Here is a 13,516-nt window from a genome sequence, read left to right on the forward strand (position 1 = left end):
GATGTTACGTTGGGTGCTTGGTTTATTGGGCTTGGCTATACAAAGTCTGTTGTGACTCTAAAACTTTTATCTCATTTAACAATGATTTTGGTTCTTGGGAGAATTGCAGATTGTGAATGAAAGGCACAAGCATGAAACATATGTGTAGCTGCGTTCGACTCGACATGTAGCGGTATCCGCAGATCCGTTGATCCCATTGTGGAGGTTAACATGCAATGTGTTGACCTGGAAATCATTATTTGGAAGCTACATTTCGAGGCATTTCCTCAACATATAAATAGACCATAGACAAAGTTTGATATTTATAATACTCAGTGATCATGGAGTCTGCAGAAAACAGTCCTTTTGCATATTTTATGTGAAACCAAGAGATATGTCCTTTGTTTGATGATTGTATTATGATAGCTACTAACATATGAGATGACTAGAGAAAGAGAAATGAGTATGAAACTCTTATATGGGTAGCTTTTGTAAACACATTTGGGTTTATTAACAGTTGTGACAAGCAATTATGTTTATAGTAAAGGAAACCCGCCGCAGCGTCAATAACAAATGCGCCTGTTTTTTTTGTTGTTTGGGATTGAAATAGCTTATGGATTTTCTAAATTAATATAATTGATTTGACTAAAGCTATTTTGGATGACAAAAAGAAGGATTGCAAGTTTAATAACTTCTACTTTAGACTTTAACTTCAACTAAATTATAATCAGTCTTTTATCAATATCATCTTAGTTATAAACGTAAGAATTTATTAGAATAAATCAACAATTTTAACAATATTTAATATGTGATCTAATAAACAAAAGAACACGTAGGATTTTTAGGATTTAAAGAGATTGGAGACAATAGTTAATGAATATGAAAAGAATACGAAGCAGATGATGAAAAATGATTCGAGCAAATTAGTGGCAACACAGAGCTAAGCGTGATTAAAATATCAATCAATAAAGAATGAAAGAAGAATTAGCAGAGTTAAGTTATTACACAAGCCAAAACTAAGACAAATCAAACGACAGAACGTGAAAACAAATGTAAACAAGACAAAAGAAGATGGTGAATATAAAATGCATTGAAAAACTGAATGCTGGATTAGTAAGCAAGAAACAAAAATATATTAAAATGAAAAAATTCCGCGCCTTGGCACGGGTAACGATCCCTAGTATATTCAAACAAGTTAATAGAAATACTATCATCCATTAATGTATCAAATGGTATATTTAAAGACTTACGGAAAGAGTAAGAATATTGTATTGTGCTGTGTCATTAGGAAATTGAAATGATTACAAAACAAAACCATCAACCCTTTCACACTTCTCTCTTTGAAACACCATCAAAGCAAATTACTGAATCACAACACTAACTATTTGTTCTCAAGCACATAAGTAAACAAACTAGTCAACATTCTCAGTAGCAAACTCGTAATGATGGTAGGATTGTTCTGGTCAAAGACAAAACACGAACACAAAGATGAACACAAACGCAAAGATGAACACAAACAAATCAAAATTTCAGAAACACATTATCAAACACATAATTAAGCAAATCCAGAGTAAACCGAAGTGAATCTATAGCTCGAAGATGAACACAAGCAAATCAAAATTTCAGAAACAAACACATAAGAGAAACGAACACAAGCTCAAGAGAGAGACTACAGCGAGAGAGAGAGAAACAACGAAAGAGACTATGAAAGAAAAACAGTGAGAGAGACGAGACTGTGAGTAAGTGAAAGCTGAACACCTCAAGCTTATAATTTATATCATGGCAGCTGAGAGAGACGGTGAGAGAGACAAGATCAGTTTTAGATTTTAGGTTCATATCTCTGATAAATTTTAAGTTTAAACGAACAACAATCTCATCTCCATCCAGATGGTAAAAACGAACAGCCCCTTAATATAACGTGAATAATTGCACAAAATTTGTTATATTTTATTGTCAACAAATAGGTTAAAACCAGATATTTAAACAAGTTTATGGAAATAGTATCATGTATCAAATTGTATAATTAAAGACTTGTTACATGAGTAGGAATGTTGTATTCTGTTGTTTCATCACGAACTTCAAAAGATTACAAAACAAAACATCAAGCCTTTCACGCCTCTCTTTGAAACTCCCAAATAAGACTGAATCTGAAGTATTAATTATGATTCAGTTTCTGTCAACACCATAAGAACATCCAAAATCAAAAGCTAACACCAACCCAAAGAAATATTTGAGAAAATAGTCCCACACAAAACAAAACATATAGGCAAGCTCTCAGCTGTAAGAACAAAGAGTAACTTGAGTGTTGTGTCCTTATAAAACCAGAACTGCAACATCCACAAGTGCCACTGGTCCTCAACTCGCAACTGGATCATCACCCTAGACTAGAACTCGCAAATTCATAAGGCATGTAAAAAGAAAAAAGAAAGACCTGGTTCTTGATTGACTTATGTTAGATCATGTCAAGCTTGACATTCTCCGCCTGTGGTAACAAAGTTTAGCTCTGACATTTGGATCTGACGATGTAACCATTTTGCTCTTTGGAGTATCACTGATATTCTTTCTCTGTAAAGAAGTGTCTTTGGCATCCCTTTTAGGCGTTTCTGGTGTTCCACTGTTAGCTGCAGCTTGAAGTGGCTTTGTGTATGATCTTCGAAGGAGACCTCTGCTACGTGAGTCAGAGAGGCTAAGCGACTGAGAAGTGGAAAGCTGAGTAAGAGTTTTAGCAACTGATCTTATGCTCTGAGGCCTTGCATTGATTTCCTTCTCTGACATTGTTTGCCTTAGACGACTAGTAACAGTTGAAGTCATGAAACGTGGGACATACCCTGAACTCTTACTTATTTTGACAAGTTTATCAGATGATTTTGGGGTTGCATCGCTCTCTTTCAGATGATTTATAGGCGAAAGAAGTTTCTCTTCGATGTCTTCTTCATACTTCTCATGAGTGGTCCGCAAGAGTTTCTTGTTATCACTTAGCAGACACTCTGCTTCCTGTAAGCGTGTTATGATCTTCTTGCAACTCTCTTGAGTGTCTCGCATTTCTTCTTCAAGTTCTGATATTTTCTTTTCTCTTAGTTTTCGAAGTTCCTAAGCAATAACGATGAGAAGATTCAGCAATCAGTGAAACGGATATAAATGCATATACTGCAGTACATGTGCTTACGTCTGTTAATCCTCTGTTAGACTCTATGGCTCTAGCACGTTTTGTAAAGCTCAGAGAGCAAATTGTTTCACCGACATCTTCATCACGTGGACTTATGTGCACAAGCATCAGAACCTTTGATCTAGTACCTAAAAAAGTTAAAAGTTCACATATCCAATTAAACTCATGAAAGCAATCAAACTTACATAACTTCAGTATATGGAAATAATAAAACACTTTTAGAAAATAATAATATAAGCAACCGTATGCCTTTACCTAAAGAATCTTTAAGGATTTGAGTTAGCTTGCTGTTTCTGCAACCAAGAAAAAAAAAGAAAAAGTTAAAACTCAGTAGCATGATGTCTCTGCTTCAATGGCAAATGTGTTTGAAAATAAACTAAAAGCTAAGAGCTGCTTACCTGTAAGGCACATGTCCCTTCTTTCTTCTTAAAGCTGCAATCACATCTCCAAGAGCAGAAAGTGAGAGGTTTATGGCCCTTCCTTCATCCAGAGTCTGCCCTATTGCACCGGTTTTTAAGAGCCTCTCGCTTCCTCCGAGATCTATCATCCAAAGCTTGCTAACTTCAGTTTTTGACCCCACACCATCCCCTCGACGAAAGATTGTAATCCTTGTTAAACTAGAGATAAACTAATTGAATAAGGGTTGAAATGACATAACTGATTTGAGAAATGACAACACAGTTGAACTCATTAGGAACCTACCAATGAGATCTGCTTGAAGCTTCATTCACATTTGTCCAAGAAGTTGATCTGACTCGTCTTCCTTTGTTGTACCACCATCTAGCCTTTGTGAAATCCGGCACTTCCACTTCAGTCAACCCCTCGATTTCCACCGAACCCTTAGAGTCTACTTGAATATTGAGGTTGCTGCAGACAAGAGGAAGTACTTAGAAAAATGATTAAGGTTTTAGAGATAAGCCTTTGGATACTTACCATTTAGTTGAGGCTTCATTAAACCTCAGAGGCTGTCTTGCAGACAACAGATCTTTCAAGTTACCCATGTAGATTTCCAGCATACTCATCGTAAAAGTCACCAAATGTGTATGATCCATTGAAGCTTCATTGAAAAGCTCCTTAATAGCTCTAGGAGCCAGGCCTGGTTGCTCGTTTGTGCCATCCTAAACAAGACAAAAGACAAAGCTCTTCCTTACCTTAGGAAAAAAGCAACTCTTCGAATCAATAAAATCCAAGTATCAAGAATGACTAACCATGGTGAAAGTCTTTCCTGTCCCAGTTTGACCATATGCTAAGACACATACATTGTGACCATCAAGTGCAGATCTAAGAATCGGTTTTACTTCTCCAAAAACGTCTTCTACATAGTTTTTTTTTTTTTCAACCATGAGAAGGCCTCATTTACTCACAACTGGAAGGAAACAGAAAGCTAAGACATAAAAAAAAGAGGGGAATCACTAAAGCCTAGCAGGAGACTAACCTTGAGTTGCTGATTGATGGAAAACTTTATCAAACTCAAACTCCTTTCGAACACCAGCAGATCTTACAACAACATTGTCTGATCCAAACGAAACAGGCTCCCTGATCGGTCTCCTTTCCGTCAATAGAAATGGCCTAACTCTACAAAACACACGTATGCTTCCTGCAAATTGAAGCCAATCCTTTTAAGACAAGAATCAAATTTTCAAAACTAGGTCTTAGCATTGTAGAGTTTACAACCTTTAGTGTCTATAATCTTATTCAGAACTTCCTTTCTCTTTTCATCCAATGACTTTAGCTTTGACTTCAGTTCCAAAACCTCCCCTGTAAAATACCAACCCAGATCAAACTAAACTCAGAATCATTTTAAACTTCTTGATCAAATAGAAATCATACTTTGAACAATATATGGCGTTGAGAAAACTTAGAGGACGAGCATATGAGGAGATACCTTCGAGGCTTGATATTGACTTTTCAAGCTCATTTCTTTCATGCTCAGGAACAACAGTTACATCGGTGTAGACCAAAGGAACAGGTTGTGGCGATTCAGGGACCGACATTGAGCTAACTGGAGATTGAGAGATCAAGATCTCTTCTTTTTCAGCTGAAATTAACATTTTTCTTTAGCTCAAATGAAACGAGATCCAACTTCTGACAGAATAAAAAAAATATCAAAGAGGAAGTGGGAGTGGAATGGACGACGACAACAACTCAATGTATGCAATGTAGAATGGTAGTTAGGAACAAAGAAAAAATAATACTAAATACTTATCATTATTATACTTTATTACAGAACTCTCTGAACAAGAAGACAACTTGAGTTGTCATAAAACTCAAGACAGATAATTGATTATTGTAAGCAGATAGAAAATAAAAAAAGGTTTTTATTTGTCAGAAACAAGAAAACCCTTCGGGAAAAATTAAATATTTAAAAGAAATGAGAGAAGTGAAGATGAAGCAAACTAATACAGAAGAATTACAAGAGAAGGAACAAAAAAAGGCAAAATACAGTCTTTGAAGATTCTCAATCTCGTGAAGCATTAAACAGAGAAACAGAACCAGATTCGCACATGTATGTATGTGTGTATGTATAAATGGGTTTAAAGCTAGAAATCAAAAGAAACCTGCTATCTTCTCAGAGGCAAAAGATCCAGCAAGTGAGAGACAATACAACAACCCAACACAAGTTTTGATTTTTGAAAAAAGGTATGAGTTGGAAAGCGGAAGGCTTTGTCAAATGATTGAACACTGTTTTTGTCTGGTGATGAATGATGATGGTCTTGATTTCAGAAATGGAACATCTTCCACTGTCTTTCTCTCTCTCTCTCTCTATGTCACTCTGTTTCTTCTTCAAACAAAATAGTGGATTAGTACGACTTCTGAGCATCGAGCATTAGAAAAATTAAATAATTAAAAATGGAAAATGATTAGAGAATCAGGTTCATGGTAGGTCCGTTGAAAGACAAAAAAGTTGGTACCTTTTTTTCCTCGAGGAGCGTCCTCCCACTATCCCATTCGTATACAAGGTTTCTTTAGTCTTTCATGACGAACAGAGACGTGTTAAATTTGAATCTATACACATTAAATCTGATAACCGTTGACTTTTCGAAAAATTTAGTTCACATATATCCTTTACATTTTTCAAAAAATGTAGACCTCTTATCTACTTCTACATTTTATCGAATTTGAGAGGTTTTCACCTTACAAGAACATGTTGACTCTGGTCTTAACAAGCTGATTCTGTGATTTCCAGGTCTCGTTTCCAGATATGAGGTTAGCCACTATACGAGCATACATTTGGAAGAAACCTGAGGCCATAATCTTTAATTACAGAGTGGCTCTAGCTAGGTAACACAAGGTAAACTCGCCAGGAAGTGCGCTATGTGTTGCCTGACATGTTATTGTCTTGGGACAGATACAACAACAGGTAGAGTAATCATTGACTAGCTTCAATATGGCCACTTAAAAGGGAAAGACATTCATAAACATTCTCAGCTTGTAGATGAGACCTGTCCTCAGCAAAGAAGTGGCACACTTGTTCATTAATCTCAATCCAACTGCAGCCAGGCTTCTTCTTCAGTCCCACTTCTTTCATCTTCAGTTTGACTTCCCTTGCTGCATCCCATGACTCACCAGAAGCATACAAACTGAACAAGGACGTGTAGGTTGATGCATCATCTGGATATCTCTCCAAAAGTAACCTTGCGATTCTATCTCCCAATGAATGGTCCCGGTGCAAGCAACAGGCGGAGAAGAGAGTTCTGAGAAGCTCTGCATTATCCCTTGTCTCTGTTTTTTTGTTGAATAATCTCGTAAGCTTCAAGCAACAGACCTGCTCTCCCAAGAACGTCAATCAAGCACGAGTAGTGTTCAACACTAGGCTTGATTCCGTACTTGGATCTCATTTCATTAAAAAACTTGATAACTTCATCAATAAACCCAGCATGACCACAAGCTGACAATATAGCAAGAAAAGTAACACTATCAGGGTTTACACCAAACTTCTGCATTTCATCAAAATGGTGAAGCGCTTCTCTGGGCTGACCGTGAGATCCATACGCAGAGATCATTACTGTCCAGGACACAACATCCTTCTCTGGCATACTTTTAAAGATTCTAGAAGCCTCTTTAACATCGCCGCATTTGGAATACATGTCAAGAAGTGCACCCATCAGCAACTCGTCTGTTTCGAGCCCACTCTCACTGATCGACAAATGAATCCGCTTGCCTTTCTCCAACACAGCCAGTTGCGAGCAAGCAGGTAAAACACTTGTGAACGTTACTGCGTCTGGCTTCACTCCAACGCTCACCATTTTGTCATACACTTCAATAACCTTAAACCAATCACCTACACTGACGTAACCAGATATCATAACATTCCATGACTCAACTACATCCTTCTGCGTCTTCGCAAAGATGGTTTCAGCCAACTTTACTTCACCACACTTGAAGTAAAGACTAATCAGGGAACAGTTCATAAAAACATCTGCGTCTACAAAGCTTCTAATCACATAACAGTGTACGAATTTTCCATGTTGGAGATTCGATGACCGAGAGCAAGCCATTAGAATGCTGGTCAAGGTTGTCTGACTAGGCCGAGCTCCTTCTATGATCATCCTACTCAAAATCTCAATGCATGACTTACTATCTCCTCTTAACGACAAATCCTCTGATCATAGAGTTCCAAGCGACCAAACTCTTTCTAGGCATGTGCTCAAAAACTTCTCTCGCCATCTCCAAACACCCACACTTCCCATACATATCCACAAGCGCAGAGTTCACATACTCATCTGACTCGAACCCTCTCTTCACATACTTTCTATGGATCTCCTTCCCTCTCTCCAAACACAACAGCCTCGAGCAAGCTGATACAGCTACCGTCAGCGACACCGAGTTAGGCTCAAAACCAGACCTTTCCATCCAATCAAAAAACTCCATAGCCTTCTCCGCCTCCCCGCTTTGACAAAAACAGGACATAACCGCGTTCCAACACGCAACGTCTCTCTCAGGCATTTCGTCGAACACTTGTACTGAATCTCCCAACAAATTAAACTTCGCGTACATTCCAACCAAAGAGCTAGCCACGACCGCATCACAAACATGCCCACTCTTCACCACAACACGGTGAATCATTCTACCGTGAAACTCTCTACCCAGCGCACCACAAGCCTTGATCACATTTGGGTACTTGTAAGAATCCGCAACGCAAATTGGGCAATTCAGCAATCTCCTGAAAACGTCAAGAGCTTCGTTGAACATGGAGCTCTTTGCGTAACCAGACAAGAGGGAGTTCCAGATGTAGACATCCGATTGGACATCGATGTTGTCCTCGGAGACGAGTCTCGCCGAGGAATGGTCCTTGCAAGCGAAGTAGACATTGATCAGACTTTTGCAGAGAACGACGTCGCTTTGCAAACACAGTGCGAGTATCCTCCGGTGAAGAAGCTTGGCTTGTTTTAGAGACTTTGCACTGGTGCATACTCTCAGCAAAGACAACAACTTGGAAGATTCCATCTCAGTGTCTATAAGGTTCCATCTTTTGTTACCAAAACGAAACATAACGATCTTAACTACTTGTTGCATTCGACTTAATGGGCCGAGCTTGATCAGGCCCAATAAGCTGGATATTGAAAACCCTAGATTACAGCAAAGTTATAAACGAACGCCACTTCGCAACAAAACGCAGCGTTTAAGAATCTCATAGCCTTCTTCTTCAACAACTATATAAAAACTAATACCCTGTTAAACCCTAGCTACCACACGGCTCCTGACCACTTTCTCTTTTCCGTCTCGCTGTTCGTAGATCCTCCGAGGTACTAATCAGTTCTGCATGGCTTTAAGTTTTTCGTTTTTGTGTTAGTATAGTTCTTGTCATGGTTAGAGTTTCAGGACTCTGACATAGCATCGGTCTTAACTCATGTTCTGTCTATCTTGTTTGTTTCCTGTATGTTCATGTGGATAAAAGTTGCTTCTTTACTAGTTTTAGCTCCAAAAACTTTAGCTTTGTGTAGTTAGAAGTGTTTGCCTTTAGATGATTTAAAAGGGTTTTCTTTAATCCTATATATATTGCAGGTGTTAATTTGAGCTTGTGAAGATGCTTGTACTGTTTGAGACACCTGGTGGTTTCGCCCTTTTTAAAGTATTAGATGAAGGAAAGCTATCAAACGTTGAGGTGTGACTATCTTCACCATTTTTTGTTCTTATGGCTTCGTTTATCTGACCTTAGTCTATGTGTGGATAATTTATTTATTCTGGTGTTTGTAGGATTTGGGCAATGTGTTCTCGTCTGCAGACTCAGCACGAAAGGTGATTCATTTGTTTTTGGAGACTATTCATATTTAGTTCTATTGGGTATTGGTTTAGTTTAGGTTTCTCATAGCGTTTTGGTGTTTATACAGATGGTGAAGCTTAAAGCTTTTGACAAGTTTGACAACACCTCTGAAGCTCTTGAAGCTGTGGCTAAATTGCTGGAGGGAGCTCCCAGCAAGGGTCTCCGCAAGTTTCTGAAAGCTAACTGCGAAGGTGAAACCTTAGCTGTGGCTGATTCGAAGCTTGGAAACATTATCAAGGAGAAACTGGTGTGTGGTACTCTCATTTGTGATATGTTAATTGTGGATACTGGACTTGTTTCTTACGGATTTGCTTTTAACTCCTGTAGAAGATAGATTGTGTCCACAACAATGCTGTTATGGAGCTGTTGCGTGGTGTGAGAAGCCAGCTTTCCGAACTTATATCTGGGTTAGGTGATCAAGACTTGGCTCCAATGAGCTTGGGGTTGTCTCACAGTCTTGCTAGATATAAACTAAAGTTCAGCTCTGACAAGGTAATAATCTTTTTCAATGCATTTGATTATAAAACTTCTGTATAGCCCTCTAGATTTTGATTGGTTATGTTTTAACTTTTACTTTTTATTTGACAGGTTGATACTATGATCATCCAAGCTATTGGTCTGCTTGATGATCTTGACAAAGAGCTCAACACTTACGCTATGAGGGTTCGTGAATGGTACGGTTGGCATTTTCCCGAGCTTGCTAAGATCATCTCTGACAATATCCTTTATGCCAAGTCTGTTAAATTAATGGGGAATCGGATTAATGCAGCCAAGCTAGACTTCTCTGAGGTGAAGCTTGTTTCTCATTCTCTTTGTTATTGAAACTAAGTATGCTTCTTTCAATAACATTAATTTTTGTTTCTGTCGCCATCTCAGATATTGGCTGATGAAGTTGAAGCAGAACTAAAAGAAGCTTCTGTGATATCTATGGGAACTGAAGTCAGTGACCTTGATTTGATGCACATCCGGGAACTCTGCGACCAGGTCCTGTCCCTCGCCGAGTACAGAGCTCAGCTTTATGACTACTTGAAGAGCAGGATGAACACAATCGCACCGAATCTGACCGCCCTCGTTGGAGAGCTTGTCGGTGCTCGTCTAATTTCTCACGGTGGTAGTTTGTTGAACCTCTCAAAGCAGCCTGGTAGCACGGTTCAGATTCTTGGAGCTGAGAAAGCCCTCTTTAGAGCCCTCAAGACCAAGCACGCCACTCCGAAATACGGTCTAATCTACCATGCTTCTTTGGTTGGCCAAGCGCCACCGAAGGGCAAGGGTAAAATCTCACGGTCACTAGCTGCTAAAGCCGCTCTTGCTATCCGTTGTGATGCTCTTGGTGATGGTGAAGACAACACTATGGGAGTGGAAAGCCGTTTGAAGGTACTCTTCTTATATTTTTTTTCTTGAATTATATCTTATCTGAATCCTTTATTAATTGGTTACCATTTTTTGTGTAATTATATTGGGACAGCTTGAGGCACGGTTGAGAGCTCTGGAAGGAAAAGACTTAGGACGTCTGTCTGGCTCAGCTAAAGGCAAACCAAAGATTGAAGTGTATGACAAGGATAAGAAGAGTGGATCTGGAGGTCTTATCACTCCTGCTAAGGTGAGATTATTTGAATTGTTTGTGCAACTTATTGGTTGGATTGGATTATGTTGCTTCAAGAGTTAAGCTTTTGATTATTGTTTTGTGCAGACTTACAACACTGCTGCAGACTCTCTTCTTGGACAAACTTCCACAGCTGAGAACGGTGTCAAAGAGAAGAAAGATAAAAAGAAGAAGAAGAAGAAGGCTGCTGATGCAGAGGAAGAAGAAGCCAAGACCGAGGAACCGTCTAAGAAGAAGTCGAAGAAGAAGAAAGCAGAAGTAGAAGCTGAAGCGGAAGAGCCCAAAGCAGAGGAACCTTCAAAGAAGAAGAAGAAGAGAAAACACGAGGAAGAAGAAACAGAAATGCCTGCCAAGAAGAAAGAAAAGAAGGATAAGAAGAAAAAGAAGAGCGAGGTCTGAAGTTAAGAAGTTTTTTTTTTTTTTGAATGTGTACGCTTATTATCTTTATAACGTTTTCTCAGGAACACAAACCCACAAAATGTCCTGTTTTTGTTTTGCTCTTAAGAACTTGCTCATGGTTTTGTAAGGGAAGGTATTGTGTTATCATTTTCCTAGAAACTTAAATGAAGCATGTGACAACGCTCAGCATCTGATATGATAAGAGTTCAATCGTTCCTACTGAGGTTGATTAGAGTTTTAATTCCTTAAACTTTGTTCTAGTCCTTACGATACCGATCTTTTGTGTAATTAAAACAGAGAGGGCCTTGATCCCCCGAATATAGGCCCGTTAAAAGCCCCCCAATTTAGTACTTGGTGGTGATTACGACGCTTCTATATCTTTTCCAGAGCATCGTTTTTTTTTTTTTTTTTTTTTTTTTTTTTAGCATCGTTTGATTTGGTTCTTGACATGTTCCCAATGTTTTTGTTTCTAAAATGCTTTATTCAAAAAAGACAGAATGTATCACTGACTTCTTAGCTTTTTTGTCTCCTGTTTGGTCAACAATGCAAGTCTTAATAATTGCGCTTCTTTGATTGGAGAGATTGGAGATAAACGATGCCATCTTAATCCAATTACTGTATCTTAAAGTAATGCAGAGATGAAAATGTATTGTTTTGTCCAGCTAGATTCTTGTAGATGACACATTTGTGGTTTCATTGATTAAGGGAATCATATTCAGCTAATGAGCTGAACATATGAGCTTGTTTCTAGAAGTAAGAAACCAGAAAAAAAGGTTTTTGTTATGAACCAATCTGTGAATGTCATAACCAAATAGACATATTTCTTTTTTATTTGGACAGTTTCATTTTTTTTTGTATGCTTAGTATTTCTTTTTTTTAATCACTTTATGATTTGTATATTTTCCATTTATCTATGACGGTCTATCGTAATTCCCTATATATATAAAGTGCTCCATAATTATGAGCAGATATTTCCCTCGCACAGGTTTTTTGGAAGCCAAATTGGGTGATAGACCGTCATTTGCTTGGAGAAGTCTGCTCTTTGGAAGGGACCTCCTCGACAAGGGCCTACGAAAAAGGGTGGGTGATGGAAACTCTATCTTTGTTTGGACTGATAAATGGCTGGAAGATGAAGAGGATGGTTTTGGCCTTCGTGCTCCGTGGATTAAAAATTGCACTTTCAATGTTAATCTGAGAGCTAGGGAGCTGATTGATTTTCAGAGTAGAAGATGGAACCTTCAAGCTCTGGAGGAGGTCTTCGTGCCTTCCGACATTCAGATCCTGATCAAGAACCAACCGGTGGTTTCTAAGGAAGATTTTTGGTTTTGGAAATTCAATAAATCTGGAGCTTACTCGGTCAAATCTGGTTACTGGTTGGCGGTTCGGGACAAATCCAAAGAGTTACGAAGAGTTATGGAGGCTCTGCCTTCGATCAATGCACTTAAAGCCAACACTTGGAAGGTTCAGACGGCTCCTAAGATTAAGACCTTCATTTGGAAGGCTCTTTCACAAGCTCTGCCCGTTGCTGTTTGCTTAATAGAAAGAGGTATGAAATGTGATGACAGATGTCAGTTGTGTGGCTTTGAGGGTGAATCAGTGAACCATGTGCTGTTTAGTTGCCATATTGCTCGAATATGTTGGGCTCTCTCCAACATCCCGTGCCCTTGTGGGGGATTTAGTGTATCGTCGATCTATGAGAACATTTCATACTTGTTGAGAATCAAACCTGTTAGAAGGTATGGAGCGGTCTCTGTTCGAAGCTGGCCGTGGCTTCTTTGGTTTTTGTGGAAGAACAGGAACTCCCTTATTTTCGAAGGAAAAACTTTTGAAGCTGAGGAAATTGTTGTGAAAGCTAAACATGAAGCTGAGGTTTGGTTCTTAGCGCAACAAGTGCAGAGTGGAATGGAACTAGAAGAGGACAAGGTAGTTTCTGAAACGGTTCCATGTACGTTGCAGAATGTTCCGGTTGGTTGGGTTCAGTGTGAGTTTGCGATGGATTGGGCAAGCCGAGGTGAGAGCATGGGAGCTTCATGGATTGTAAAAGATGAGAAAGGTAAAGTCTTGGAGCATAGTAGGCGTGCATTTGTGGAGGTGGGATCTTTGC

General features: G+C 38.8%; 3 protein-coding genes across 4 annotated transcripts; 1 reads left to right on the forward strand and 2 right to left on the reverse strand.

The window, feature by feature from the left end:
• Nucleotides 1–2,020: 2,020 nt before the first annotated feature.
• Nucleotides 2,021–5,970, reverse strand: LOC106306839 (kinesin-like protein KIFC3). 2 transcript variants are annotated; one of them, XM_013743607.1, is made up of 11 exons: nucleotides 5,704–5,970; nucleotides 5,031–5,183; nucleotides 4,820–4,903; nucleotides 4,581–4,742; nucleotides 4,354–4,460; nucleotides 4,079–4,263; nucleotides 3,848–4,012; nucleotides 3,544–3,762; nucleotides 3,401–3,438; nucleotides 3,146–3,273; nucleotides 2,021–3,069 (listed from the first exon to the last, which is right to left on the reverse strand). In XM_013743607.1, exons 2-11 carry the CDS (start codon nucleotides 5,137–5,139, stop codon nucleotides 2,437–2,439), a joined length of 1,830 nt encoding a protein of 609 aa, XP_013599061.1. In that variant the 5' UTR covers nucleotides 5,140–5,183; nucleotides 5,704–5,970; the 3' UTR covers nucleotides 2,021–2,436. The 2 variants fall into 2 exon arrangements, with proteins under 2 accessions (XP_013599061.1, XP_013599060.1); XM_013743606.1 differs by lacking the exon at nucleotides 5,704–5,970 and having other exon boundaries at nucleotides 5,031–5,196.
• On the reverse strand, nucleotides 5,704–8,688 carry LOC106306838 (pentatricopeptide repeat-containing protein At5g27110-like). Its single transcript, XM_013743605.1, is given in 4 exon segments — nucleotides 5,704–5,927; nucleotides 6,058–6,875; nucleotides 6,877–7,731; nucleotides 7,733–8,688. Coding segments are annotated over 3 exon segments (2,145 nt in total). The 5' UTR covers nucleotides 8,663–8,688; the 3' UTR covers nucleotides 5,704–5,927; nucleotides 6,058–6,515.
• A 96-nt stretch (nucleotides 8,689–8,784) lies between these two features.
• Nucleotides 8,785–11,608, forward strand: LOC106307105 (probable nucleolar protein 5-1). Its single transcript, XM_013743973.1, has 9 exons — nucleotides 8,785–8,892; nucleotides 9,152–9,251; nucleotides 9,344–9,385; nucleotides 9,478–9,657; nucleotides 9,738–9,902; nucleotides 9,999–10,199; nucleotides 10,287–10,784; nucleotides 10,876–11,010; nucleotides 11,101–11,608. Exons 2-9 carry the CDS (start codon nucleotides 9,174–9,176, stop codon nucleotides 11,410–11,412), a joined length of 1,611 nt encoding a protein of 536 aa, XP_013599427.1. The 5' UTR covers nucleotides 8,785–8,892; nucleotides 9,152–9,173; the 3' UTR covers nucleotides 11,413–11,608.
• Nucleotides 11,609–13,516: the final 1,908 nt, after the last annotated feature.

This window comes from Brassica oleracea, chromosome C7 (assembly GCF_000695525.1).
Source record: "Brassica oleracea var. oleracea cultivar TO1000 chromosome C7, BOL, whole genome shotgun sequence".
Lineage (NCBI taxonomy): Eukaryota > Viridiplantae > Streptophyta > Magnoliopsida > Brassicales > Brassicaceae > Brassica > Brassica oleracea.

What these genes read in the sequence shown, in the direction of transcription:
- LOC106307105 (XM_013743973.1), top strand. Translation starts at nt 9,174, where the DNA reads ATGCTTGTACTGTTTGAGACACCTGGTGGTTTCGCCCTTTTTAAAGTA. An exon ending in CTGCAGACTCAGCACGAAAG is followed by an intron (nt 9,386 to 9,477) that starts GTGATTCATTTG and finishes GTGTTTATACAG; the next exon opens with ATGGTGAAGCTTAAAGCTTT. An exon ending in CCAAGCTAGACTTCTCTGAG is followed by an intron (nt 10,200 to 10,286) that starts GTGAAGCTTGTT and finishes TCGCCATCTCAG; the next exon opens with ATATTGGCTGATGAAGTTGA.
- LOC106306839 (XM_013743606.1), bottom strand. Translation starts at nt 5,196, where the DNA reads ATGTTAATTTCAGCTGAAAAAGAAGAGATCTTGATCTCTCAATCTCCA. An exon ending in TAAGATTATAGACACTAAAG is followed by an intron (nt 4,743 to 4,819) that starts GTTGTAAACTCT and finishes TTCAATTTGCAG; the next exon opens with GAAGCATACGTGTGTTTTGT. An exon ending in CTAACAGAGGATTAACAGAC is followed by an intron (nt 3,070 to 3,145) that starts GTAAGCACATGT and finishes GTTATTGCTTAG; the next exon opens with GAACTTCGAAAACTAAGAGA.